We start from the raw sequence: 27,540 nt of genomic DNA on the forward strand, positions 1-27,540 counted from the left end.
CTGAATATGTGTATGACGCACTTAGCTCTGGCCATGGCCAGTCTTTATTTAGAACACCCTGCCCGACACTATTTATACTCATAATTCATATGCAAATAAAAACGGAACAGATTTGAATGACTAGTTACAGTGATTTTAAGTGATTAGACTGTACTCAGCAGTAATTAGAGTTTTAAACTGACCTAAATCTACAGCACAACAATTTTTTGATTTGTGAGATTTATGTGAAAACGCATGATGATTTGTAATAGAACACAGTAATGATGGAGAACCTTATTTTGTGTCTTCATGCGAGTGCTTTTCTATATGAATGTAACACGAGGGATTTGTTTTATTTGGGCTATGTATTCTTCAAATCCTAATCAATCAACCTGTAAGTCCTATAAGGATTAAATGCCTATACATAAATACTAACCTCTGGTGTGATCTAATAGAGTGGTAGGCCTACTTTGAAAACCTGTTCCTTTGATTGACTGAGGGGTTTTGCTTTGCATAACAGACAGGCCAATGAACCAAGGATCTCTCTGGAGACCAAGGAACTGTCTGCACTAAAACACATACTGACGTCTCAGGTTCCCCAAGTTACGTGAATGTGGGTTTGTGTGTTAGTGTGTGTGGGTGTTTTCGTGTCTCTGTGTGTGTCTGTGTGTGTGTGTGTGCGCATGCGCGTGTGCCCTCAAAGAGGGGGTATCCAATTGGCAGGATAAAAGTAGGCCAGCCGGGCCCTGTACTGCTGACAGGGATGGTAAGGACAAAAAAAGATCCTAGCGAGGGCCATAGGAGTGCAGGGGGTCTAGGAGATTAGTGAGCAGCAAGTAAGCTAGTGGGGTGGTTTGCAGAGTGATCCGCTGCCGAAATGGCCACCAAAGGTAAGACGGTGTAAATGTGTGACTTTTCCTTAGGTGGCCTCTGTGTATGGGCTGATGTGACCAGGTGGCTGTGGGACCAGTGAGAGGGGAGAAGGACTCCTCTGTGATCCCATGCCCACCTCAGGGGCTCTACTAATGGGCAGGTGGGCAGGAAGATTAGTTCTAATCAGGTCACTGATATAGGCAAAGAGATCTACAGTTAGTGGAGAGAGGGATAGACAACAAAAACAAAACAAGTTGCTGACAGAATGGTGCTTAGCAAGCCTCTTTCTCCTGATCTGTCTTTGAGGAGTGATTACTCGTCAAATATTTGATCTGTTTTGGCCATGTTGGTGAATCATTATGGGCACAGCTGCTGGGTATTTAGGGTTAAGGCTGGGGTGTAGGAGGGAACTCGGCTCTATCTGTGAGCCTGGATGTTAGTTTGAATCAGATCATTTCCCCTCTAAATTTACACTTGTTAGTGTTAGTGGGCTCATTGGGAGTTTCAGCTGCTGCCGAAAGGACTCTTCAGCTTTACTGCAGATCTGCTGTGCGTTTGCACAATCTACTTAATGCATTGTGTGTGTGTGTGTGTGTGTGTGTGTGTGTGTGTGTGCTACCCTAAGAGGTCATGTGTTGTGAACAGAACCATAAATACAGTACATGTCTCTGTAAGCTATGTGTTGTGTACGTGTGGCATATGGAGTGGAGACCATATATCTTCAACTCGCCTGTTGACGTTTGTTAATTCAAGAAGCATATAGGCTACTGGTACTGTAGGCATTAGACACACAATAAACAAGCCATAAGTTCAAGTTCAAGTTTGTTTATTCGTCATATACAGTGGGGCAAAAAAGTATTTAGTCAGCCACCAATTGTGCAAGTTCTCCCACTTAAAAAGATGAGAGGCCTGTAATTTTCATCATAGGTACACTTCAACTATGACAGACAAAATGAGAAAAAAAATCCAGAAAATCACATTGTAGGATTTTTAATGAATTTATTTGCAAATTATGGTGGAAAATAAGTATTTGGTCACCTACAAACAAGCACGATTTCTGGCTCTCACAGACCAGTAACTTCTTTAAGAGGCTCCTCTGTCCATCCACTCATTACCTGTATTACTGGCACCTGTTTGAACTTGTTATCAGTATAAAAGACACCTGTCCACAACCTCAAACAGTCACACTCCAAACTCCACTATGGCCAAGACCTACGAGCTGTCAAAGGAAACCAGAAACAAAATTGTAGACCTGCACCAGGCTGGGAAGACTGAATCTGCAATAGGTAAGCAGCTTGGTTTGAAGAAATCAACTGTAGGAGCAATTATTAGGAAATGGAAGACATACAAGACCACTGATAATCTCCCTCGATCTGGAGCTCCACGCAAGATCTCACCCCATGGGGTCAAAATGATCACAAGAACGGTGAGCAAAAATCCCAGAACCACACGGGGGGACCTAGTGAATGACCTGCAGAGAGCTGGGACCAAAGTAACAAAGTCTACCATCAGTAACACACTACGCCGCCAGGGACTCAAATCCTGCAGTGCCAGACGTGTCCCCCTGCCAGTACATGTCCAGAAGTTTGCTAGAGAGCATTTGGATGATCCAGAAGAAGATTGGGAGAATGTCATATGGTCAGATGAAACCAAAATATAACTTTTTGGTAAAAACTCAACTCGTCGTGTTTGGAAGACAAAGAATGCTGAGTTGCATCCAAAGAACACCATGCCTACTGTGAAGCATGGGGGTGGAAACAACATCACCAGGTCGACTGATCCGTGTAAAGGAAAGAATGAATGGGGCCATGTATCGTGAGATTTTGAGTGAAAACCTCCTTCCATCAGCAAGGGCATTGAAGATGAAAGGTTGCTGGGTCTTTCAGCATGACAATGATCCCAAACACACCGCCCGGGGCAATGAAGGAGTGGCTTCGTAAGAAGCATTTCAAGGTCCTGGAGTGGCCTAGCCAGTCTCCAGATCTCAACCCCATAGAAAATCTTTGGAGGGAGTTGAAAGTCCTAGAGGAGTGCTCTAGAGGAGCTCTGCATGGACGAATGGGCCAAAATACCAGCAACAGTGTGTGAAAACCTTGTGAAGACTTACAGAAAACGTTTGACCTCTGTCATTGCCAACAAAGGGTATATAACAAAGTATTGAGATAAACTTGTGTTATTGACCAAATGCTTATTTTCCACCATAATTTGCAAATAAATTCATTAAAAATCCTACAATGTGATTTTTCTGGATTCTTTTTCTGAATTTGTCTGTTATAGTTGAAGTGTACCTATGATTAAAATTACAGGCCTCTCTCATCTTTTTAAGTGGGAGAACTTGCACAATTGGTGGCTGACTAAATACTTTTTTGCCCCACAAAAGTACACAGTGGAGTTCACAGTGCAATGATTTACACAACGAGTAACGATAACTTGGCTATATACACAGGATACCTGTACCGAGTCAACTTGCAGGGGTACAAGGTAATTGAGATAGATTTGTCCATACAGTGCCTTCAGAAAGTATTCAGACGCCTTGACATTTTTTGTTAGGTTACAGCCTTATTCTAAAATTGATTAAATAGTTTTTTCCCCCCCTCATCAATCTACACACAATACCTCATAATGGCAAACCAAAAACTGTTTTTAGAAATATTTGCTAATTTATAAAAAACAAAAAACAAAAATCACATTTACATAAGTATTCAGACCTTTTACTCAGTACTTTGCTGAAGCATCTTTGGCAGCAAATACAGCCTTAAGTCTTCTTGTGTATGACGCTACAAGCTTGGCAAACCTGTATTTGGGGAGTTTCTCCCATTCTTCTCTGCAAATCCTCTCAAGCTCTGTCAGGTTGGATGGGGAGCGTCGCTGCACAGCTATTTTCAGGTCTCTCCAGAGATGTTCGATCGGGTTCAAGTACGGGCTCTGGCTGGGCCACTCAAGGACATTCAGAAACTTGTCCCGAAGCCGCTCCTGCATTGTCTTGGCTGTGTGCTTAGGGTTGTTGTCCTATTGGAAGATTAACTTTCTTCCCAGTCTGAGGTCCTGAGTGCTCTGGAGCAGGTTTTCATCAAGTATCTCTCTGTACTTTGCTCCATTCATCTTTCCCTCAATCCTGACTTGTCTCCCAGTCCCTGCCGCTGAAAACCATCCCCACAGCATGATGCTGCCACCACCATGCTTCACCGTAGGGATGAGGTCAGGTTTACTTCCAGACATGATGCTTGGCATTCAGGCCAAATAGTTCAATCTTGGTTTCATCAGACCAGAGAATCTTGGTTGTCATGGTCTGAGCATCTTTAGGTGCCTTTTGGCAAACTCCATATGGGCTGTCGTGTGCCTTTTACTGAGGAGTGGCTTCTATCTGGCCACTCTACTGTAAAGGCCTGATTGGTGGAGTGCTGAAGAGATGGTTGTCCTTCTGGAAGGTTCTCCCATCTCCGCAGAGGAACTCTAGAGCTCTGTCAGAGTGACCATCGGGTTCTTGGTCACCTCCCTGACTAAGGCCCTTCTCACCCGATTGCTCAGTTTAGTAGGCCGGACAGCTCTAGGAAGAGTCTTGTGTTCTTGGGGACCTTCAATGCTGCAGAAATACTTTGGTACCCTTCCCCAGATCTGTGCCACGACACAATCCTGCCACAAGTCTTCTTTGGTATGACTCTACAAGCTTGGCACAATCCTGTCTCTGAGCTCTACGGACAATTCCTTTGAAAGTCAACTGTTGGACCTTAAATAGACAGACTCCAATTAAGTTGTAGAAACAGCTCAAGGATGATCAATGGAAACAGGATGCACCTGAGCTCAATTTTGAGTTTCATAACAAAGGGTTTGAATATTTATATAGATACATTAGTAGATTACCGAGGATTGTTTTCTTTCATCCATTTTAGAATAAGGCTAAATCGTATGAAAATGTGGGAAAAGTCAAGAGATATTTGTCTTGCTGACGTCGAGGGAGGGGCTGTCTGATCGTTGTCGGTGATCAGGCCTACCACCGTTGTGTCCTTAGCAAACATAATGATGGTGTTGGAGTCGTGTGCAGCCACACAGTCGTGGGTGAACAGGGAGTATAGGATGGGACTAAGAACGCACCCCTGAGGGGCCCCCCATGTCAGCGTGGCGGATGTGTTGTTGCCTACCCTCACCACCTGGGGGAGGGCCATCAGGAACTCCAAGATCCAATTGCAGAGGGAGGTGTTTAGTCCCAGGGTCCTTACCTTAGTGATGAGCTTGGAGGGCATTATGGTGTTGAACGCTGAGCTGTAGTCAATGAACAGCATTCTCACATAGGTGTTCCTCTTGTCCAGGTGGGAAAGGGCAGTGTGGAGTGCAATAGATATTGTGTTATCTGTGGATGTGTTGGGGTGGTTTGCGAATTGGAGTGGCTCCAGGGTGTTTGGGATGATAGTGTTGATGTGAGCCATGACCAGCCTTTCAAATAATTTCATGGCTACAGATGTGAGTGCTACGCTAGGCGTTCTTGGGCACAGAGACTATGGTGGTCTGCTTGAAACATGTAGGTATTACAGACTGGTTCAGGGAGAGGTTGAAAATGTTAGTGAAGACACTTGCCAGCTGGGTACGCATGCTCTGAGTACACGTCCTGGTAACCTATCTGGCCCTGCGGTCTTGTGAATGTTAACCTATTTACAGGACTTACTCACATCGGCTACAGAGATCACACAGTCGTCCGGAACAGCTGGTGATCTCATGCATGGTTCAGTGTTGCTTGCCTCGAAGCAAGTATAGAAGGCATTTAGCTTGTCTGGTAGGCTAGCGTCACTGGGAAGCTAGCGATTGTGTTTCCATTTGTAATTCGTAATAGTTTACAAGCCCTGCCACATCCGACAAGTGTCAGCTGGTGTAGTAAGTTTTGATCTTAGTACTGTATTGATGCTTTGCCTGTTTGATGGTTCGTCGGAGGGTGAAGCAGGATTTCTTATAAGCGTCCAGATCAGTGTCCTAGTCCTTGAAAGAGGCAACTCTAGCCTTTAGCTCAGTACAGATGTTGCCCGGAATCCATGGGTTCTGAGTGGATATGGTATGCACTGTCACTGTGGGGATGACTTCGTTGATGCACTTATTAATGAAGCCGGTGGCTGATGTGGTAAACTCCTGAATGCCTTCAGATGAATCACGGAACATATTTCAGTCTACGCCAGCTAAATAGTCCTGTAGCTTATTGTGTGCATCACTGGTAAGTCCTGTTTGAGTTTCTGCTTGTAAGCAGGAATCATGAGGATAGAGAAATATATGATAAAATAAAAACTCAGTGACATCAAATAGAACAGAATATAATTAAGCAATAAGGCCCGAGGGGGTATGGAGTATGGCCAGTATACTACGGCTAAGGGCTGTTCTTACGCACGACGCAATGCGGAATGCTTGGATACAGCCCATAGTCGTGCTTTATTGGCTCTACTGTATACCACAAAGCACTGAGGTGCCGTATTGCTTAATTATATTATTGCTAAATTACTATTCTATTTGATCTCATTGAGTTTTATTTGTTCAAATAAACAGGTTACCAACATAATTAGAACAGTAAACAAGCGTTTTGCGTTATACCAATGGTATATTTAAGCAATAAGAGTAGGTCTGGTACATGGTCAATATATTACGGTCTTCAACTAATCAGCATTCAGGGCTCGAACCAACGAGTTTATAGTTATAGTTATAAACTGGGTGGTTCGAGTCCTGAAGGATGATTGGCTGAAAGCTGTGGTATATCAGACCGTATACCACAGGTGACAAAACATTTATTTTTACTGCTCTAATTACATTGGTAACCAGTTTATAATAGCAATAGGGCACCTCGGGATTTATGGTATATGGCTAATATAATGCATAAGAACAGTCCTTAGCCGATGTATATTGGCCATATACCACACCCCCTCAGGCCTTATTGCTTAAATATGCCATAGCTTTCAGACAATCAGCATCCAGGAGCCAAACTAAATAATATAATATAATACAAGAAGGCACTCAATGAATTAAGATGGCTATTAACAAAATGTGCTGGGGATATCTCCTTTGTAACTCCCTAACAAACTGAATTGGTCCACTCACACTGACAGCGTCGTGAAGAAGGCGCAGCAGCGCCTCTTCAACCTCAGGAGGCTGAAGTAATTCGGCTTGTCACCAAAAGCACTCACAAACTTCTACAGATGCACAATCGAGAGCATCCTGGCGGGCTGTATCACCGCCTGGTACGGCAACTGCTCCGCCCTCAACCGTAAGGCTCTCCAGAGGGTAGTGAGGTCTGCACAACGCATCACAGGGGGCAAACTACCTGCCCTCCAGGACACCTACACCACCCGATGTTACAGGAAGGCCATAAAGATCATCAAGGACATCAACCACCCGAACCACTGCCTGTTCACCCCGCTATCATCCAGAAGGCGAGGTCAGTACAGGTGCATCAAAGCTGGGACCGAGAGACTGAAAAACAGCTTTTATCTCAAGGCCATCAGACTGTTAAACAGCCACCACTAACATTGAGTGGCTGCTGCCAACACACTGTCATTGACACTGACCCAACTCCAGCCACTTTAATAATGGGAATTGATGGGAAATGATGTAAATATATCACTAGCCACTTTAAACAATGCTACCTTATATAATGTTACTTACCCTACATTATTCATCTCATATGCGTACGTATATACTGTACTCTACATCATCGACTGCATCCTTATGTAATACATGTATCACTAGCCACTTTAACTATGCCACTTTGTTTACTTTGTCTACATACTCATCTCATATGTATATACTGTACTCGATACCATCTACTGTATGCTGCTCTGTACCATCACTCATTCATATATCCTTATGTACATATTCTTTATCCCCTTACACTGTGTATAAGACAGTAGTTTTGGAATTGTTAGTTAGATTACTTGTTGGTTATCACTGCATTGTTGGAACTAGAAGCACAAGCATTTCGCTACACTCGCATTAACATCTGCTAACCATGTGTATGTGACAAATAAAATTTGATTTGATTTGATTTGTTGTCCTCTTTTAATCCACACTGTCAGTGTTCAACTAATGTAATTGACATATTTCAAACTTGTATTGCCAACAGTCAGGGCTGAGGCAATGGTATCACTGCCCAATTATGTAACTTGTTACTTAATTATCAAAGACATGTTGAAATTTTATCGCAGAATACAAAGTATTTTAGGGGGCTGAATAATTTTGCACGCCCAATTATTCAGTTTTTGATTTGTTAAAAAAGGCACTGTATCTCTGTACATAATTCTATATTAAGAGTGGTTTGAACTTCTCTGTCACTTTTCCTTCCAGACATCAGATGAGCTCAATTGTTCTCCATACAATTGTATGATCTTAATTTGAGCACTCTTTAGTTGCTGAGAATTTATCTGCACAGCAGGAAATACAAACGTGTAGTGTATTCAACGTTTAAAAAGGCTTCTAAAGTTTATAATTTCCACTTTAAAATATCAGACTTGATTTGCCCTAACGAAAAATGCCTCAACCCCTACAAAAAATGTTCATTAAGTATAATCCACATAATAATTAACATTTCCTGTTGCTGCAAGATTATTTTCCTGCTGTTGCAAACTAGCTCAAATTAAGCTCCAACATCTGTAAATCGCTCATACCGATCAGTCTGAGTACCAGCCCCGACATCCACACTTATTCATCTGTACGACTCATCTAGCTCTCCCTTCCATCCACTTGTTGTCCTCCACCACTTACTAATGAATTATTAAGTAAGTAATTAATTAATGGATGAATGAATGAATGTATGTATGAATGATCTATACAAACTCCATCCTCTCTCTGTCTCTCTGCAGTAGTGGATCTGATCTACTGGCGGGACGTGGGGAAAACAGGGCTGGTGTTCACAGGGCTGGTGATAGGCCTGGCCAGCCTGTTCCAGCTCAGTGCCATCACCGTGCTGTCCTACCTGTGTATGGCCATCATGTGTCTCACCTTCCCCCTACGCCTCTACTACAAACTCCTAGAGCTGATACGTAAGAACCCTGAAGGAGTGCACCCCTTCCAGTGAGTACAGTTTACAGCAGTTACCATGCTCTAGTTTATATATAGTGAGACATATCATATCACCTTAACAGCCATCTGTGTACACGCACACACGCAGGCACGCACTCAAGCGCACACACACACACACACACACACAGCCATCTGTGTATGGCTCTGTGCATCTGTTGGTAGAAAATGCTTCTTAAACTAGGGATGTGTGTGTGTGTGTGTGTGTGTGTGTGTGTGTGTGTGTGTGTGTGGTACCAGGTCTTATATAGGAGACGACAGCTCTCTGACAGATGAGGAGACGGTGTTGGTGGTGGAGGAAGTGGTGCTGATGATTGCCTTCGCCATCACAGAGATCAAACGCCTGCTCTTCATCGGCAGCATCATGGACTCCATCAAGGTCAGGGGCCACTGTCAATGTCCCTCTGAAAACGCAAAAAACCTCTGTGTATTACTGTAATTATGTACTATAAAATATGTGTAGGGATTGGGGAAGAAGCTAGAGGTTGAAGTCACACAATCACCAGCACTTGAGTCAGACAACATAACTGGTCATCCTGAGGGCTTACATCAGCAAGTGGACAGATGCAATATATACAATACATCAACAAAACATACATTGCTTCGTAAACTCACATGCTATCTCTACCTATTCCAAACAATGACAATCTAAACACATGTTTTTCTGTTGTCAGTTTGTGTTGCTGCTGTGCGTGTTGGTCTATGTGGGCATCATGACCAACGGACTGACCCTGGTGATAGTTGGTGAGACCATTCTGATCCACCTCTCTATCTTAGTATCTTACACCACACCGTCCTACAGCACTACCCTCATACATGATTATGCTCTAAATACCATAACATGCTACATTGCTCTCTCTGTTTCATTCATACTTCACTTTCCGCCATCAACTCTGATCTGTCATAAAGTTATATGTAAATAATGTCTGTAACATAGTTTGTTGATCTCTTTTGCAGGTGTCATCTGTGTTTTCTCTCTTCCTCTATTCTACAAACAAATGCAGGTGAGGCAGAGAGCTCCTGCTGTTCACAGACTCTGCTTGTAGATAATTATAATGTAATCCACAGCAGCAACCAAAGGACTGTGTTTAATATGCACTTGTGTTTCGGTGACAGGGTCGGATGAAGAGGATTGGCAAAGTGGTCAACGGCCTCCTGAGGAAAATCAAAAGCTTGTAAGTGCTGAACAAGCCTGTTAAAATGACTGATCTGACTGTTTTCATTTTTCATATGGCTAATTTCCTAAACCCTACAGGGACATTTAATATTATGTTCTTTAAAACATTCAGGTCACAATAACCCAGCAACTATGCTCAACACATTATAAATATCTCGTAATTTTTGATGCAGTATAAAGTAACTGATTTCCCTCTTTTGACACTCTCATTTTTGTCTTTGCAGGTTTAAGAGGTTGTGCAGTACACTGAGATCCTCTACTGCGGCTAAACCTGCTCCAACCACTACCCTGACCTCGGTGCCAGCCCTGGCCCCAAAACACAAACAAAAGTCAAAGTGATAAGAAAGAGAAAGGGGGATCTATGGGAAAAGAGGGGGGTCATTCATACGTCTTATCAGACCACCTGGGATTAGGGGCTGGGAAACTCTGACAAGGGGGGAGGGGTACAAGGACCTCATGGGGGTGTGACGGGAGGGGGTACAAGAACCTCATGGGAGTGTGAGTGTTCTTTGGAAGGCTACTGGTGTTTTATATTTCCATTTTCCCATTGTGGTGTCTGTGAATGGGAACAAGATTTCAAATCCAGTGTTTGGTGTTGGTACACTAAAGATGTTTATAGACAAATGCAATGTTTATATGGGAGGGAATTTTCAGTCAAATCTAAAAGACAACTAGTTCACCTTGGGGGGGGGGGGGTATATACCACAGAACACTTGCCATCTTAAGACCACACAGGGTGAACACTGGCCATCTGACCACATGCCTTATAATTTACTTTGGAAGTGCACTCAAAGCGTAAGAATGGGTGAATGGGTGCATATTCAATGATTGGAGCTTACTGAAAAGTGTCATTAAACTGCATTGTTCCCTTTTTCTTGATTTTTGCTTAAATTGTTGAATAAATGTTGAGTACATGTTTGAACCTTTCGAAACTGCTCCCGTCAATTAATATTTTTTGACATCTCAGTATATCACTTTCAGACATACACACAAACACACATTACACTGATTATTCATCAAATTAAATAATTCTACAATTATATATGCCTAAATAATTATCAGAAACATAACATTCATGTTATCATCTCACTGAGAGTAAAATATTGATCCAACATGCTACAAGCGACAAAGCCTACAGTCCATGAAGCGTCCCCGTCTTCTACAAATAATTTTACGTAGCTAGAACGTCGCAATTGTCGTCATCACGTACGTCTGTCTTGGATGGCAAAACAATTTATGTGGATGAATCCTTCTGATTAAACGGGATTTGTGGCAATTTTTGAAACGCCAATAAGTTATTTATTGACATTTCAGCACTCGAAGACCTTGAATCCATCAATGGAAATGACAGAAACATATGGTAAGCAAAGCAATATTTGGCGTCACTTTAATATGCTATGCGGGTTGTTCTTTTGTCTGGGATAAGAAACAAGATGAAGCTTGTAGGCTAGACAGCCGCCTATAGCTAGCAACTTAGTAAACATTACTTACATTACTTGTCAGTCTATAAGATAGTTAGCTAGTTCTCTAGATCTGTAACACTCGTCGTCAGTAACCGTAACCACTGCTTCTGTTTGATTTGTGAGAAAAAGACATCGCGGCTTTCAACGTCTCTGCTCTTGGCTGCTTCCATGTGGTCAGTCTGTTGTAGTCGTGTGATGTAGTAAATGTGTTATCATAATTTCTTCTCCTTCGTTCTTTTCCAGATTTCCTTTTTAAATTCTTGGTGATTGGAAGTGCGGGATCAGGGAAATCCTGTCTTCTCCATCAATTTATAGAAAACAAGTGTAAGTGAAATTGTTATTAAATGGATAACTTTCAGAAACAGTATATGCACGTCTTAAAGATCACTGGCCTCATGGAGATGGCACTGTAATGTTATAGTAGGGTAATATTATGGTAATGTTATAGTAGGGCACTGTAATGTTATAGTAGGGCACTGTAATGTTATAGTAGGGCACTGTAATGTTATAGTAGGGGACTGTAATGTTATGGTAATGTTATAGTAGGGTACTGTAATGTTATAGTAAGGCACTGTAATGTTATAGTAGGGCACTGTAATGTTATATTACGGTACTGTAATGTTATATTACGGTACTGTAATGTTATATTAAGGTACTGTAATGTTATAGTAGGGCACTGTAATGTTATAGTAGGGCACTGTAATGTTATAGTAGGGCACTGTAATGTTATAATAGGGCACTGTATTGTTATAGTAGGGTACTGTAATGTTATAGTAGGGGACTGTAATGTTATGGTAATGTTATAGTAGGGTACCGTAATGTTATAGTAGGGTACTGTAATGTTATAGTAGGGCACTGTAATGTTATAGTAGGGCACTGTAATGTTATAGTAGGGCACTGTAATGTTATGATACTGTAATGTTATAGTAGGGTACTGTAATGTTATAGTAGGGCACTAATGTTATAGTAGGGCACTGTAATGTTATAGTAGGGCACTGTAATGTTATAGTAGGGCACTGTAATGTTATAGTAGGGCACTGTAATGTTGTAGTAGGGTACTGTAATGTTATAGTAGGGCACTGTAATGTTATAGTAGGGCACTGTAATGTTATAGTAGGGCACTGTAATGTTATAGTAAGGTACTGTAATGTTATGATAATGTAATGTTATGGTAATGTTTTAGTAGGGTACTGTAATGTTATGGTAATGTTATATTACGGTACTGTAATGTTATATTAAGGTACTGTAATGTTATGATGGAACTGTAATGTTATAGTAGGGCACTGTAATGTTATAGTAGGGTACTGTAATGTTATAGTAGGGGACTGTAATGTTATAGTAGGGGACTGTAATGTTATGGTAATGTTATAGTAGGGTACTGTAATGTTATAGTAAGGTACTGTAATGTTATAGTAGGGTACTGTAATGTTATATTAAGGTACTGTAATGTTAAAGTAGGGTACTGTAATTTTATATTATGGTACTGTAATTTTATATTATGGTACTGTAATGTTATAGTAGGGTACTGTAATGTTATGGTACTGTATTGTTATGGTACTGTAATGTGTTATTATGGTACTGTGCTGTTATATTATGGTACTGTAATGTTATATTATGGTACTGTAATGTTATAGTACTGTAATGTGTTATTATGGTACTGTAATATTATAGTAGGGTCGCTCTGGATAAGAGCGTCTGCTAAATGACTTAAATGTAAATGTAAATGTAATGTTATATTATAGTACTGTAATGTGTTATTATGGTACTGTAATGTGTTATTGTACTGTAATGTGTTATTATGGTACTGTAATTTGTTATTATGGTACTGTAATGTTATAGTAGGGCACTGTAATGTTATAGTAGGGCACTGTAATGTTATGATACTGTAATGTTATAGTAGGGTACTGTAATGTTATAGTAGGGCACTGTAATGTTATAGTAGGGCACTGTAATGTTATAGTAGGGCACTGTAATGTTATAGTAGGGCACTGTAATGTTATGGTAATGTAATGTTATGGTAATGTTATATTACGGTACTGTAATGTTATGATGGAACTGTAATGTTATAGTAGGGTACTGTAATGTTATAGTAGGGGACTGTAATGTTATGGTAATGTTATAGTAAGGTACTGTAATGTTATAGTAGGGTACTGTAATGTTATATTAAGGTACTGTAATTTTATATTATGGTACTGTAATTTTATATTATGGTACTGTAATGTTATAGTAGGGTACTGTAATGTTATGGTACTGTATTGTTATGGTACTGTAATGTGTTATTATGGTACTGTGCTGTTATATTATGGTACTGTAATGTTATATTATGGTACTGTAATGTTATAGTACTGTAATGTGTTATTATGGTACTGTAATGTTATAGTAGGGTACTGTAATGTTATATTATAGTACTGTAATGTGTTATGGTACTATAATGTTATATTATGGTACTGTAATATTATAATAGGGTACTGTAATGTTATATTATGGTACTGTAATGTTATATTATGGTACTGTAATGTTATAGTAGGGTAATGTTATATTATGGTACTGTAATGTGTTATTATGGTACTGTAATGTGTTATTGTACTGTAATGTGTTATTATGGTACTGTAATGTTATAGTAGGGTACTGTAATGTTATAGTAGGGTACAGTATTGTTATAGTAGGGTACTGTAATGTTATATTATGGTACTGTAATGTTATATTATGGTACTGTAATGTTATAGTAGGGTACTGTATTGTTATAGTAGGGTACTGTATTGTTATAGTAGGGTACTGTAATGTTATGGTACTGTATTGTTATAGTAGGGTACTGTAATGTGTTATTATGGTACTGTAATGTTATGGTACTGTAATGTGTTATTATGGTACTGTAATGTTATAGTAGGGTACTGTAATGTGTTATTATGGTACTGGAATGTTATGGTACTGGAATGTGTTATTATGGTACTGGAATGTTATAATAGGGTACTGATTGGTATATTCACTGGTATCACTACCAAGTTTTTGGATATGTTTACTCTACATTTACATTAGGCTCTATGAGACAACATGAAATATGCCAGCAAAGCTTCTCTACCACCATGTGCAACAGAGTCTGTTTTGTTTTGTGTTGTCTGTTCTGTCCCATGTAGTCAAGCAGGACTCCAGCCACACCATCGGGGTGGAGTTTGGCTCCCGGGTGGTAATGGTCGCTGGCAAGACGGTCAAGTTGCAGATCTGGGACACAGCTGGACAGGAGCGATTCCGGTAGGTAGCTCTAATTAACAGGATGCTTGTTATCTGATATCTCAGCAGGATGTTCATTTGATCAAATCAAATGTTATTAGTCACATGCGCCGAATACAACCTTACAGTGACATGCTTACTTACGAGCCCCTAACCCCCCCAAAAAATACAGCCTGGTATAGAGGTCCTGGATGGCAGGAGGCTTTGCCCCAGTGGTGGACTGGGCCGTACGCACTACCCTCTGTAGTGGCTTGCGGTCAGAGGCCGAGCAGTTGCCATACCAGGCGGTGACGCAATCATTCAGGATGCTCTCAATGGTGCAGCTGTAGAACCTTTTGAGGATCTGAGGACCCATGACAAATCTTTTCAGTCTCCTGGGGGGAAATGGTTTTGTCGTGCCATCTTCACTACGGTCTTGGTGTGCTTGGACCATGTTAGTTTGTCGGTGCCCCTGTGTTGAGGATCAATGTGGCCACCTGGGGGCGGCCTGTCAAAGTCCAGGGTCCAGTTGCAGAGGGAGGTGTTTAGTCCCAGGGTCCTTAGCTTATTGATGAGCTTTGAGGGCACTATGGTGTTGAACGCTGAGCTGTAGTCAATGAATAGCATTCTCACATAGGTGTACTTTTTGTCCAGGTGGGAAAGGGCAGTGTGGAGTGCAATATAAATTGCATCATCTGTGGATCTGTTAGGACAGTATGCAAGTTGGAGTGGGTCTCTGGGATAATGGTGTTCATGTGAGCCATGACCAGCCTTTCAAAGCACTTCATGGCTACAGAAGTGCTACGGGTCAGTAGTAATTTAGGCAGGTTACCTTAGTGTTCTTGGGCACAGGGACTATGGTGGTCTGCTTAAAACATGTTGGTATTACAGACTCGGACAAGGAGAGGTTGAAAATGTCATTGAAGACACCTGCCAGTTGGTCAGCGAATGCTCGCAGTACACGTCCTGGTAATCTGTCTGGCCCTGCGGCCTTGTGAATGTTGACCTGTTTAAAGGTCTTACTCACATCGGCTACGGAGAGCGTGATCACACAGTCTTCCGGAACAGCTGGTGCTCTCATGGATGTTTCAGTGTTATTTGCCTCGAAGCAAGCATAGAAGTAGTTTAGCTCTTCTGGTAGGCTCGTGTCACTGGGCAGTTCTCAGCTGTGCTTCCCTTTGTAGTCTGTAATGGTTTGCAAGCCCTGCCACATCCGACGAGCGTTGGAGCCGGTGTAGTACGATTCGATCTTAGTCCTGTATTGACAATTTGCCTGTTTGATGGTTCGTCGGACGGCATAGCGGGATTTCTTATAAGCTTCCGGGTTAGAGTCCTGCTCCTTGAAAGCGGCAGCTCTAGCCTTTAGCTCAGTGCGGATATTGCCTGTAATCCATGGTTTCTGGTTGGGGTATGTACGTACGGTCACTGTGGGGACAACGTCATCGGTGCACTTATTGATGAAGCCAATGACTAATGTGGTGTACTCCTCAATGCAATCGAAGGAATCCCGGAACATATTCCAGTCTGTGCTAGCAAATCAGGCCTGTAGTTTAGCATCTGCTTCATCTGACCACTTTTTAAAATTAATTGAGTCACTGGTGCTTCCTGCTTTAATTCACACATCTAAAAGTAAAAGGGATTTATTTTCTATATTAGGACGAGCAATGTCGAATTCCGGAGTAGAATGAACTTTTTCCACATTTTGTTACGTTACAGCCTTATTCTAAAATTGATTAAATTGCTTTTTTACCCTCATCAATCTGCACACAATACCCCAGAAATGTTTGCTAATTTATTAAAAAATAAAAATTTAAATATCACATTTACAATTTAGTATTCAGACCCTTTACTCAGTACTTTGTTGAACCACCTTTGGCAGCGATTACAGCCTAGAGTCTTCTTGGGTATGACGCTACTAGCTTGGTTCACCTGTATTTGGGGAGTTTCTCCCATTCTTCTCTGCAGATCCTCTCAAGCTCTGTCAGGTTGGATGGGGAGCGTTGCTGCACAGCTATTTTAAGGTCTATTCAGAGATGTTCGATCTGGTTCCAATCCGGGCTCTGGCCGGGCCACTCAAGGACATCCCAAAGTCACTCCTACGTTAGGTAGGGTACGTTAGGGTCGTTGGCCTGTTGGAATGTGAACCTTCACCCCAGTCTGGAGGTCCCGAGCGCTCTGGAGCAGTTTTTCATCAGGATCTCTCTTTGCTCCGTTCATCTTTGCCTCAATCCTGACTAGTCTCCCAGTCCCTGCCGCTGAAAAACAACCCCACAGCATGATGCTACCACCACCATGCTTCAAGGCAGGGGTGGTGCCAGGTTTCCTCCAGATGTGATGCTTGCCATTCAGGCCAAAGAGCTCATGTGCCTTTTACTGAGGAGTGACTTCCGTCTGGCCACTCTACCATAAAGGCCTGATTGGTGGAGTGCTGCAGGGATGGTTGTCCTTCTGGAAGGTTCTCCCTTCTCCACAGAGGAGCTCTGCCAGAGTAACCATCAGGTTTTTCAGTCTCTCGCTTCCAGCTTTGATGCACCTGTACTGACCTCGCCTTCTGGATGATAGTGGGTTGAACAGGCCGTGGCTCGGGTGGTTGTAGTCTTTGATGATCTTTTTGGCCTTCCTGTGACTTCGGGTATTGTAGGTGTCCTGGGGGGCAGGTAGTGTGCCCCCTGTGATGCGTTTGGCAGACCGCACCACCCTCTGGAGTTCCCTGCGGTTGCGGGCGGTGCAGTTGCTGTACCGAGCGGTGAAATAGCCCGACAGGATGCTCTCAATGGTGCATCTGTAAAAGTTTGAGGGTCTTAAGAGCCAAATGTATTCTTCCTCCTGAGGTTGAAGATACACTGTTGCGGCGCCTTCACCACACTGTCTGTGTGGGTGGACCATTTCAGATTGTCAGTGATGTGTACGCCGAGGAACTTGAAGCTTTCCACCTTCTCCGCTGCGGCTCTGTGGATGGGGGCGTGCTCCCTCTGCTGTCTCCTGAAGTTCACAATCAGCTCCATTACTTTGTTGGCATTGAGGGAGAGGTTATTTTCCTTGCACCACTCCACCAGGGCCCTCACCTCCTCCCTTTCTTGTCATTATTGGTAATCAGGCCTACTACTGTTGTGTCGACTGCAAACTTGACGATTGAGTTGGAAGCCTGCGTGGCCACGCACGTCATGGGAGAACAAGGAGTACAGGAGGGGGCTAAGCATGCACCCTTGTGGGGCCCCTGTGTTGAGGATCAGCGTAAGGGAGTTGTTGTTTCCGACTTTTCCCTTTGACGTAAGTATTAGTGGATGCTACATTATGTTCTACATCATGATGTTGGAAAGAGACGGCTCCTCTGTCTGACACTCTTGTTTCCCCCTGACCTCAGATCAGTGACTCGCAGTTATTACAGAGGGGCAGCAGGGGCTCTCCTGGTTTATGACATCACCAGGTAAGACCCTGATTTACACTAATCCCAAATTAACCCCATATTAGATGACAGTGGACCCATTTAATATTTTACTTGAATATACTTCTGTGTCTCTGGGTATCCAAGTCGGGAAACTTACAATTCCCTGACCAACTGGTTGACAGACGCTCGGACACTGGCCAGTCCAAACATCGTCATTATCCTCTGTGGGAACAAGAAGGACCTAGAAGCTGACAGAGAGGTCACTTTCCTTGAGGCATCCCGTTTTGCCCAGGAGAATGGTAATGACCCTGCATACTGAGTGATGGTTGTGACTATAGATAAAGGAGATTGATTACTTAATTAGTCCATGTTGTTATAAAAACAGAAGTGATGTTCCTGGAGACGAGCGCCCTCACCGGAGAAAACGTGGAGGAGGCCTTCCTCAAATGTGGTCGCACCATCATCAACAAGATAGAGTCAGGTAATAACGCAGAGCAATGTAGTGCACTAGTGATATATAGGCATCCACATTCGCTGAAGTGCTAACTGTATCTTTGGATGAGTTTTCTCATGTTTAATACGTCGATGTGTCTCCTCTGTAGGTGAGTTAGACCCAGAGCGGATGGGCTCAGGGATCCAGTATGGTGACACGACGGTGAGGCAGCTTCGCCAGTCGCCACAGGCTGGCTCAGAACAGGGCAGAGATCAGTGCAACTGTTAAAGGCTAATGCTAACCCAGCTCTAAGACACACAAATCCCATGTCTCCAGGTAAGTAGCTTGTATTAAACCTACACTGATAAGTATGGCTCCTTACAAGTGTTTTGTATTTCTTCAATTGATAATCTATTAGTGTGATAATCTTAGGGCTGTCCCCAATTATTCGACTGGTCGATAGGCTGTTGGTCGACCAACATTTTCTTTCGAAAACTACAACAACAAAAAATCCTACTTCCTGAATGGATTTTCTCAGGTTTTCGCCTGCCAAATCAGTTCTGTTATACTCACAGACATTATTTGAACAGTTCTGGAAACATTAGTGTGTTTTCTATCCGAATATACTCATTATATGCATATCCTTTCTTCTGGGCCTGAGTAGAAGGCAGTTTGGGCATGCTTTTCATCCAAAATTCCAAATGCTGCACCCTACCCTAGAGAAGTTAATGCAGCTGCCATTTGAGGACTTGTGAGGCGTCTGTTTCTCAAACTAGACATTCTAATGTACTTGTCCTCATGCTCAGTTGTGCACTGGGGCCTCCCACTCCTCTTTCTATTCTGGTTAGAGCCAGTTTGCGCTGTCCTCTGAAGGGAGTAGTACACAGCGTTGTATGAGATCTTCAGTTTTTTGGCAATTTCTCGCATGAAATAGCCATCATTTCACAGAACAAGAATAGACTGACGAGTTTCAGAAGCTAGTTCTTTGTTTCTGGCCATTTTGAGCCTGTAATCGAACCCACAAATGCTGATACTCCAGATACTTAACTAGTCTAAAGAAGGCCAGTTTTATTGCTTCTTTAATCATCTTTAAACAGTTTTCAGTTGTGCTTACATATTTGCAAAAGGGTTTTCTAATGATCAATTAGCCTTTTAAAATGATAAACTTGGATTAGCTAATACAACGTGCCATTGGAACACAGGAGGGATGGTTGCTGATAATGGGCCTCTGTACACCTATGTAGATATTCCATTAAAAATTAGCAGTTTACAGCTACAATAGTCATTGACAACATTAACAATGTCTACACTATATTTCTGATCAATTTCATGTCATTTTAATGGACAAAAAAAACAGCTTTTCTTTCAAAAACAAGAACATTTCTAAGTGACCCCAAACTTTTGAACGTTAGTGTGTGTGTGATTATTATTATTTTTTTGATGGCACACGAGACACCGGTCTTATTCGCAGCCATCTCAGTGAACTAATCCATTGCGCCGACCACGGGGATGGCACAGTCAAAGAAGGGGAGTGTGGCTGCACAATGCATTTCTCTCTCCAGAAAACCAATTTGTGCATATTCATTGTTTCATAACTTCATTGTGATTTTTTGTTTGTTTTTGCGTTTGATTGTTAGTGTCTATCAATTCCCCATTACATACAGCACCAGTCAAAAGTTGGGACACACCTACTCATTCCAGGGTTTTTCTTTATTTGTACTATTTTCTACATTGTAGATTAATAGTGAAGACCTGAAAACTATGAAATAACATGGAATCATGTAGTAATCAAAAAAAGTGTTAAACAATTCTAAATATATTTGAGATTCTTCTAAGTAGCCACCCTTTGCCTTGATGACAGCTTTGCACACTCTTGACATTCTCCCAACAAAGTCTGTTTTTCAATCCATTGAGAATGACAATAGTTCCTCAATGTATTTGAAAATATTTCCAGTGCTCTCCCTTTCAATAACCACTCAGAGTGAAAGGGAAAAATGTAATTCTCTGATCATAAAATAGTTATACCGATTACTTCTTCTTCCTTGCTAAATAGCCTACAGCTGTGTCTGTCCCGAGCTCACTGGCTCTGGAAACTCTGAGAGCCCAGAATATTTGATACAATGTTGCAAGGACAGTTTGTTGCAGACAGGCAATGCGTGGCCATGCGTAGCCAATGTGATATTTATTTTTATCAGGATATTTTCTACCTGCAGGCCGCAATATTTTTATTTGTTAGCTTTATAGGCTATTTTTACATATTTGGCGATGGCAGTAGAAGTAACTTTTTAGGTTTATCATTTTCATTTAGATTTGGATAGAATTTTGATTAACCACATGACAATGATTTTGAGATATGAAAAAGTTATTATAAATTAAATTAAACTGTTTTACGAAAATGTGCATATGAACTGCCGGTAGAATTGGTCAAATAAATTGGCATTCCACATGAAGGTTTGCTGACTCCTCGTGTAGCCTATTACTGACAACTTCAGGAGAGTAATGGCAAAATTTATGAAAGCCAGTAGGAGAGGGAGGATGGTCAAGTTTCTTCTTCTTCTGGTTATCTTGATCTCTGGCTCCTTCTTTAGTCGGCCCTAGATCAGTTAAATTATTGGTATTTAGCGAACTGGGCTGAACTTGTACACTGGGCAGAGAGAGATTTAACATCTTTCCTTTAACCGTCTCTGCACACTCAGGCTTTTAGAGGACTGCCCTGTGACTTTTGACCCCTGCTCCTGGAAAATTGCTGGAGAGACCCTGTGTGGAACTTAAGGCTGGGTTAGCGTCTTGATCAGGAACTGTGATGTGAGTATCTGGGTCCAGTCATTGAGCTACTCTTCTCCAGGCCTGTCTCTCTCTGAATACTGCTCCGCTGTGCATCGCCAGGGACTACAAGTGACATCAGCAGAGAGACCTGACCAATCAGAGCCAGGCCCATGGACACACATCAGGATGTTTGTTTTCAATGTCTTTATTCAGAAGCAACAGCCACAGCAGCTCATACACCTCTCACTGTTCACTCTATTGATATAAAGCTGGTGAAAGTCAGGTCAAAGCTTGTAGACAGTGATGGGACTGACATGGTGTAAGGAGAACACAACACCAGACTTTTATTTGTGTTCGATCTCTATAAAAGTTTAGCCTATTTATTGGTTGTGTTGAAAAATGTTGTGAATATATCAAAAGGAAATAACATTTGTGACATTGGTGTACAATGTTTTGAGACTGTAAAAAGCAGGGAACTTCTATGGTAGTCACAGTGTACACATACAGTACTGTGTGAGTACAATTTTGACAACGTTAATACACATATATATACATACACACAAAGTATGTGGACCCCCTCAAATTAGTAGATTCAGCTATTTCAGACACAGGTGTATAAAGTCGAGCACACCGCCATGCAGTCTCCATAGACAAACATTAGCAAGAGAATGGCCTTACTGAAGAGCTCAGTGACTTTCAACGTGACACCATCATAGGATGCCACCTTACCAACAAGTCAGTTCATCGTATTTCTGCCCTGCTACAGCTGCCCCGGTCATTTGTAAGTACTGTTATTGTGAAGTGGCAACAACTGCTCAGCCGCAAAGTTTTAGGCCACACAAGCTCACAGAATGGGACCACCGAGTGTTGAAGTGCGTAAAAATAATCTGTCCTCGGGTTGCAATACTCACTACCTAGTTCCAAACTGCCTCTGGAAGCAACGTCAGCACAAAAACTGTTCGTCGGGAGCTTCATGCTCTCTCTCCATAGCCGTGCAGCCACACAAGCCTAAGATCACAATGCCAGGCGTTGGCTGGAGTGGTGTAAAGCTCGCTGCTGTTGGACTCTGGAGCAGTGGAAACGCGTTCTCTGGAGTGATGAACCACGCTTCACCATCTGGCAGTCCGACAAACGAATCTGCCCCAATGCATAGTACCAACTGTAAAGTTGTTTCAGCATGACAATGGCACCAAGCACAAAGCGAGGTCCATACAGAAATGTTTTGTTGAGATCGCAGTGGAAGAACTTGACTGACTTGCACAGAGCCCTGACCTCAACCCCATCGAACAACTTTGGGATGTTTTGGAACGCCAACTGTGAGCCAGGCCTAATCGCCCAACATCAGTGCCCGACCTCACTAATGCTCTTGTGGCTGAATGGAAGCAAGTCCCCACAGCAATGTCCCAACATTAATGGAAAGCATTCCTTGAAGAGTGGAGGCTATTATAGCAGCAAAGGGGGGACCAACTCCATATTAATGCCCATGATTTTGGAATTAGATGTTTAACGAGCAGGTGTCCACATACTTTTCTTCATGTGTTTAGGAGTTGGAGGCAAGCCCAACAGTCGTTTGTTTGTATGTATGAATGAATGAATGAATGAATGAATGAATGAAGACAGTGTGCATTGGATCTGGATGACTCATAAACGTCAGGTTAGGGGGAAAACAAATATGTATTTTACATGTGAGGTATTGTGCAATGATTATGAAAGGGTTGAGGCCATATCTAAATCCACTCAAACCAGATTGTCATTGATGGACCGAAGTAAAGCACAAACGTGAGTATCTCCATTTTTAAAGTTGTTTGTGTGATTGGTTTTAGTAGATGCATATATCTGGACTATGATCTTACATATGACGTTTGTGTGCTAGATAATTATTGAACTGAAGCACTGCCATTCCTTTGCAAAGCCTGTATGATCTTAAATTAATAAATAATTAAACCAAATGAATTACACTTTCTCTATCACTTCCCATTGGTATGACTGTGGCTGACACACATTTTACACACCCCTGTTCCGGAGTCAGATCCTACACAGGATGAATCATCTTCAGTGGTTAAATTGAGCCAGAGCTACCTGGCTCCTGCACCTTGGGTTAAAGGGAGAGCCAAGCTCCTGCACCTTGGGTTAAAGGGAGAGCCAAGCTCCTGCACCTTGGGTTAAAGGGAGAGCCAAGCTCCAGCACCTTGGGTTAAAGGGAGAGCCAAGCTCCAGCACCTTGGGTTAAAGGGAGAGCCAAGCTCCTGCACCTTGGGTTAAAGGGAGAGCCAAGCTCCTGCACCTTGGGTTAAAGGGAGAGCCAAGCTCCTGCACCTTGGGTTAAAGGGAGAGCCAAGCTCCTGCACCTTGGGTTAAAGGGAGAGCCAAGCTCCTGCACCTTGGGTTAAATGGAGAGGCAACTCCTGCACCTTGGGTTAAAGGGAGAGGCATGCTCCTTCACCTTGGGTTAAAGGGAGAGGCAACTCCTGCACCTTGGGTTAAAGGGAGAGGCATGCTCCTTCACCTTGGGTTAAAGGGAGAGCCAACTCCAGCACCTTGGGTTAAAGGGAGAGCCAAGCTCCTGCACCTTGGGTTAAATGGAGAGGCAACTCCTGCACCTTGGGTTAAAGGGAGAGGCATGCTCCTTCACCTTGGGTTAAAGGGAGAGGCAACTCCTGCACCTTGGGTTAAAGGGAGAGCCAACTCCAGCACCTTGGGTTAAAGGGAGAGCCAACTCCAGCACCTTGGGTTAAAGGGAGAGCCAAGCTCCAGCACCTTTCATGATCAAAGAGAAAAGTTGAATAAAAGTAGCATAAAACAACATTAGGGTTGTGGTTGAAGAGTTTTTTTCAAAATGCTATATATACACACATTTTCACGAGAAACGAATGCTTATAGGTACCTTTTTGTGTTTGTAAAATATTACTGTTCTCAGATTTTAAATTAATAGAATCATAGGTGTGTATTAAAATGCGTTTTGTTGCGAAACGCTATAAGTATCGTATCCTGTATATTTAACAAATTCAACCCATTATAAATCCAGTATCATGCTATAGTGTTTGGTTAGGCCTTGTCCCGAATGGCACTACTTTTGACCAGAGGACAGATGTCATATTGTTTTTTCGTTTTGCAACTAAATGTGATTATTTGTCTTTCTAAAATTACGTCCATTTAGTGATAGGTTTCAAACAAATGTAACAGGGTTGGTTGTTTCCACTTGCCTCTAAAGAAAGGGGTATTTAATGTTCAAGCATTCTTATTGGTTGGTTCAACTCTGATGACTAAGGCGTGTTGTGATTGGCCCCGCTTGCAGAGAGGGGGAGATCGCGAACGTCAGGTCTTCCCAGTATGAAAATGTGATGCAAGGTGTAGGTCACGTTCTGAATACTGTTTTCCATTTTACAATGTGTACAAGTTTGCTGTACATGATTGATTTTTACATGTGTGGGTATATGGTAGGGATTGAGGGGCTTTGGCATAGGATTGCTGTAAATAAGTGTTAGTTAGCATAAGCCCACTGCTAACACAGTTGTCTTCATGCTACAGATTTTGCCATCAACAGCCATCAATACCGTGAAGCCCTGCACAACTAACGTGCCGTTTCCTTTTTAACACCATAAATAAATGATGCTCAACTGGGACCACTGGCTGATGTGATTTATTTGGACAAAACACAACGCAAGGAGAGTACGATTTACATCTGTTACACTGCCGTGACCCGGATCACTGGTTGCTGTGGGTGGGGGGTTGGTGTAACCGATGTGAAATGGCTAGCTAATAGCGTTTCAATCGGTGACGTCACTTTCTCTGCAAGAGCAGCGTTTTTTTTGTGGAGTGATGGGTAACGATGCTTTGTGGGTGACGTATTCAATACCATGATTGAATAGTGAAACACCAATCTCAAATTCATTAAACAATAAAAGTAAATTTACCAACATTTCTGAAAATTGATATATAGTGTTTTGGAATGAAACTCCAGTTGAACCAGATGTGGACATGATATTGGGGTTGAACCGGATGTGGACATGATATTGGGGTTGAACCGGATGTGGACATGATATTGGGGTTGAACCAGATGTGGACATGATATTGGGGTTGAACCAGATGTGGACATGATATTGGGGTTGAACCAGATGTGGACATGATATTGGGGTTGAACCAGATGTGGACATGATACTACAGTTGGGGTTGAACCAGGATGTGGATATGATACTACAGTTGGGGTTGAACCAGGATACTACAGTTGGGGTTGAACCAGGATGTGGATATGATACTACAGTTGGGGTTGAACCAGATGTGGACATGATATTGGGGTTGAACCAGATGTGGACATGATATTGGGGTTGAACCAGATGTGGACATGATACTACAGTTGGGGTTGAACCAGGATGTGGATATGATACTACAGTTGGGGTTGAACCAGGATACTACAGTTGGGGTTGAACCAGGATGTGGATATGATACTACAGTTGGGGTTGAACCAGATGTGGACATGATATTGGGGTTGAACCAGATGTGGACATGATACTACAGTTGGGGTTGAACCAGGATACTACAGTTGGGGTTGAACCAGGATGTGCATATGATACTACAGTTGGGGTTGAACCAGGATGTGCATATGATACTACAGTTGGGGTTGAACCAGGATACTACAGTTGGGGTTGAACCAGGATGTGGATATGATACTACAGTTGGGGTTGAACCAGATGTGGACATGATACTACTGTTGAGGTTGAACCAGGATACTACAGTTGGGGTTGAACCAGGATGTGGATATGATACTACAGTTGGGGTTGAACCAGGATGTGGATATGATACTACAGTTAGGGTTAGTTACTACCCTAACCCTAGACTGGTAACACATTGTAATTACAGCAGTAGCCCTAACCTGAGTTTAATGTCCACATCCCGGGTTCAACCTTAGGTTAGGTTTATGGTTGAGGCTAAGTATGTTCAAGCCTATGCCTCACCCTAAATAGGGCTCCCCCACCTCCAAATTCCCAAATTAACCACTTGTCATATTGTTACACTTCTATCACCACAAGGTGGTGCTGTGGAACCACGAATATTAATATCATGTCAGTCAGCAAGCAACAGGTAAACAAAGCCGTATTCAGATGACATTGGTGTTACATTTTCGAACAAATATTTTTTTGTATCAAGTATAATAAGTAGATTATAGAGTAAATAGTAATACCTACTAATGCTTTTAGCCCCTTGCAGGGTCAAGCCAAACAACAATGTATGTATGTCCCCTTGAAGGGCACGGCCTAATGGGAGAGCACAGGGCTGATATTATGACCTCTGACCTCTAGTGTTACAGATGAATGGGCCCGGCGTGTGACCAGACGACAGCTGGGCCACTGTTCTGCTGAGTCAGCCTCTGCTTCACAGACATACGCGTGAGCACACAGATGGAACAGGGCCATTTACTAAGATACGTGTCCCCTTTAAGGCCTTATATTATCATCATATTAAATGACATGGATGGCCTCGTCTTCTGGTTGAAATGAAAATGTTTACACCAGCTGTGTGCAAATGCACAGATCTTAAGTCGCTGTGTTTGTATAGTATACGTGTCTCCTTATGTGACCAATGACAGCTGCTCAGAATAAGGCTGAGTGTGTGTATCAGAAACATGCAAACCTTAATTGGGAAAACATTTGATAGAAGCAGAAAAAAAAACATAACTATTTCAGCGTTAAAGTTAAGGGCATGGCCGAGTTTCTAACACTTCACAGGCAGAAAGGCATTCAAGCTTTCATGAACAACATATGTTGTCTGACTATATTAGAAAACCAAGACCAGATCATTTTACTAATAGGTTCATCCACCCTCTTTCAGACCTTGACATCTCCTCTCCATGAGCCTGGTTCCTCTGCTGTCCCCAGCCAGTCAGACACAGACACAGCTGGAAGCCACATTAGTACTAAGGTTGGATGGATACCTACTAAACAAACAGAGGATGAGACCCTAGACCTGTTAGTTCGTTTCTGGGTGTACAGTAGGTCTGGCAACATGGACACAGACAACCAGGCTTGCTTTTGTTTCATAGTTCATGTGCAGTTTTCATTAGAAATGTTTCAATGAAATTGAGAAGATTTGCGTGTTGGATTTGTCGATTCATTTTCATGGTTGTGTCTCGGTTGATCTAGCCAGCGTTCATCATGCAGGCCCTGGGTCTCCTCTGTTGGAGGAATGTTGGCTCGGACCCAGACATGTCCCATAG

General features: G+C 42.4%; 2 protein-coding genes across 3 annotated transcripts; both read left to right on the forward strand.

The window, feature by feature from the left end:
• The first annotated feature begins 713 nt into the window (after positions 1 to 713).
• On the forward strand, positions 714 to 10,994 carry LOC115136453 (reticulon-1-A-like). Its single transcript, XM_029672034.2, has 7 exons — positions 714 to 869; positions 8,679 to 8,889; positions 9,136 to 9,274; positions 9,570 to 9,639; positions 9,853 to 9,899; positions 10,012 to 10,070; positions 10,297 to 10,994. Exons 1-7 carry the CDS (start codon positions 857 to 859, stop codon positions 10,409 to 10,411), a joined length of 654 nt encoding a protein of 217 aa, XP_029527894.1. The 5' UTR covers positions 714 to 856; the 3' UTR covers positions 10,412 to 10,994.
• A 283-nt stretch (positions 10,995 to 11,277) lies between these two features.
• Positions 11,278 to 23,282, forward strand: LOC115135775 (ras-related protein Rab-4B-like). Of its 2 annotated transcripts, XR_003864523.2 has the most exons (9): positions 11,278 to 11,432; positions 11,779 to 11,859; positions 14,670 to 14,784; positions 18,107 to 18,169; positions 18,275 to 18,429; positions 18,516 to 18,611; positions 18,733 to 18,899; positions 21,260 to 21,368; positions 21,450 to 23,282. XR_003864523.2 is itself a non-coding variant. In XM_029670849.2 (8 exons), exons 1-7 carry the CDS (start codon positions 11,411 to 11,413, stop codon positions 18,849 to 18,851), a joined length of 651 nt encoding a protein of 216 aa, XP_029526709.1. In that variant the 5' UTR covers positions 11,278 to 11,410; the 3' UTR covers positions 18,852 to 18,899; positions 21,260 to 23,282. The 2 variants fall into 2 exon arrangements, 1 of the variants encoding a protein (XP_029526709.1); XM_029670849.2 differs by having other exon boundaries at positions 21,260 to 23,282.
• Positions 23,283 to 27,540: the final 4,258 nt, after the last annotated feature.

Source organism: Oncorhynchus nerka, linkage group LG10 (assembly GCF_034236695.1).
Source record: "Oncorhynchus nerka isolate Pitt River linkage group LG10, Oner_Uvic_2.0, whole genome shotgun sequence".
Taxonomy (NCBI): Eukaryota; Metazoa; Chordata; class Actinopteri; order Salmoniformes; family Salmonidae; genus Oncorhynchus; species Oncorhynchus nerka.

What these genes read in the sequence shown, in the direction of transcription:
- LOC115135775 (XM_029670849.2), top strand. Translation starts at nt 11,411, where the DNA reads ATGGAAATGACAGAAACATATG. An exon ending in GGAAATGACAGAAACATATG is followed by an intron (nt 11,433 to 11,778) that starts GTAAGCAAAGCA and finishes GTTCTTTTCCAG; the next exon opens with ATTTCCTTTTTAAATTCTTG. An exon ending in CTGGTTTATGACATCACCAG is followed by an intron (nt 18,170 to 18,274) that starts GTAAGACCCTGA and finishes TGGGTATCCAAG; the next exon opens with TCGGGAAACTTACAATTCCC.
- LOC115136453 (XM_029672034.2), top strand. An exon ending in ACTGACCCTGGTGATAGTTG is followed by an intron (nt 9,640 to 9,852) that starts GTGAGACCATTC and finishes TCTCTTTTGCAG; the next exon opens with GTGTCATCTGTGTTTTCTCT. An exon ending in TATTCTACAAACAAATGCAG is followed by an intron (nt 9,900 to 10,011) that starts GTGAGGCAGAGA and finishes TTTCGGTGACAG; the next exon opens with GGTCGGATGAAGAGGATTGG.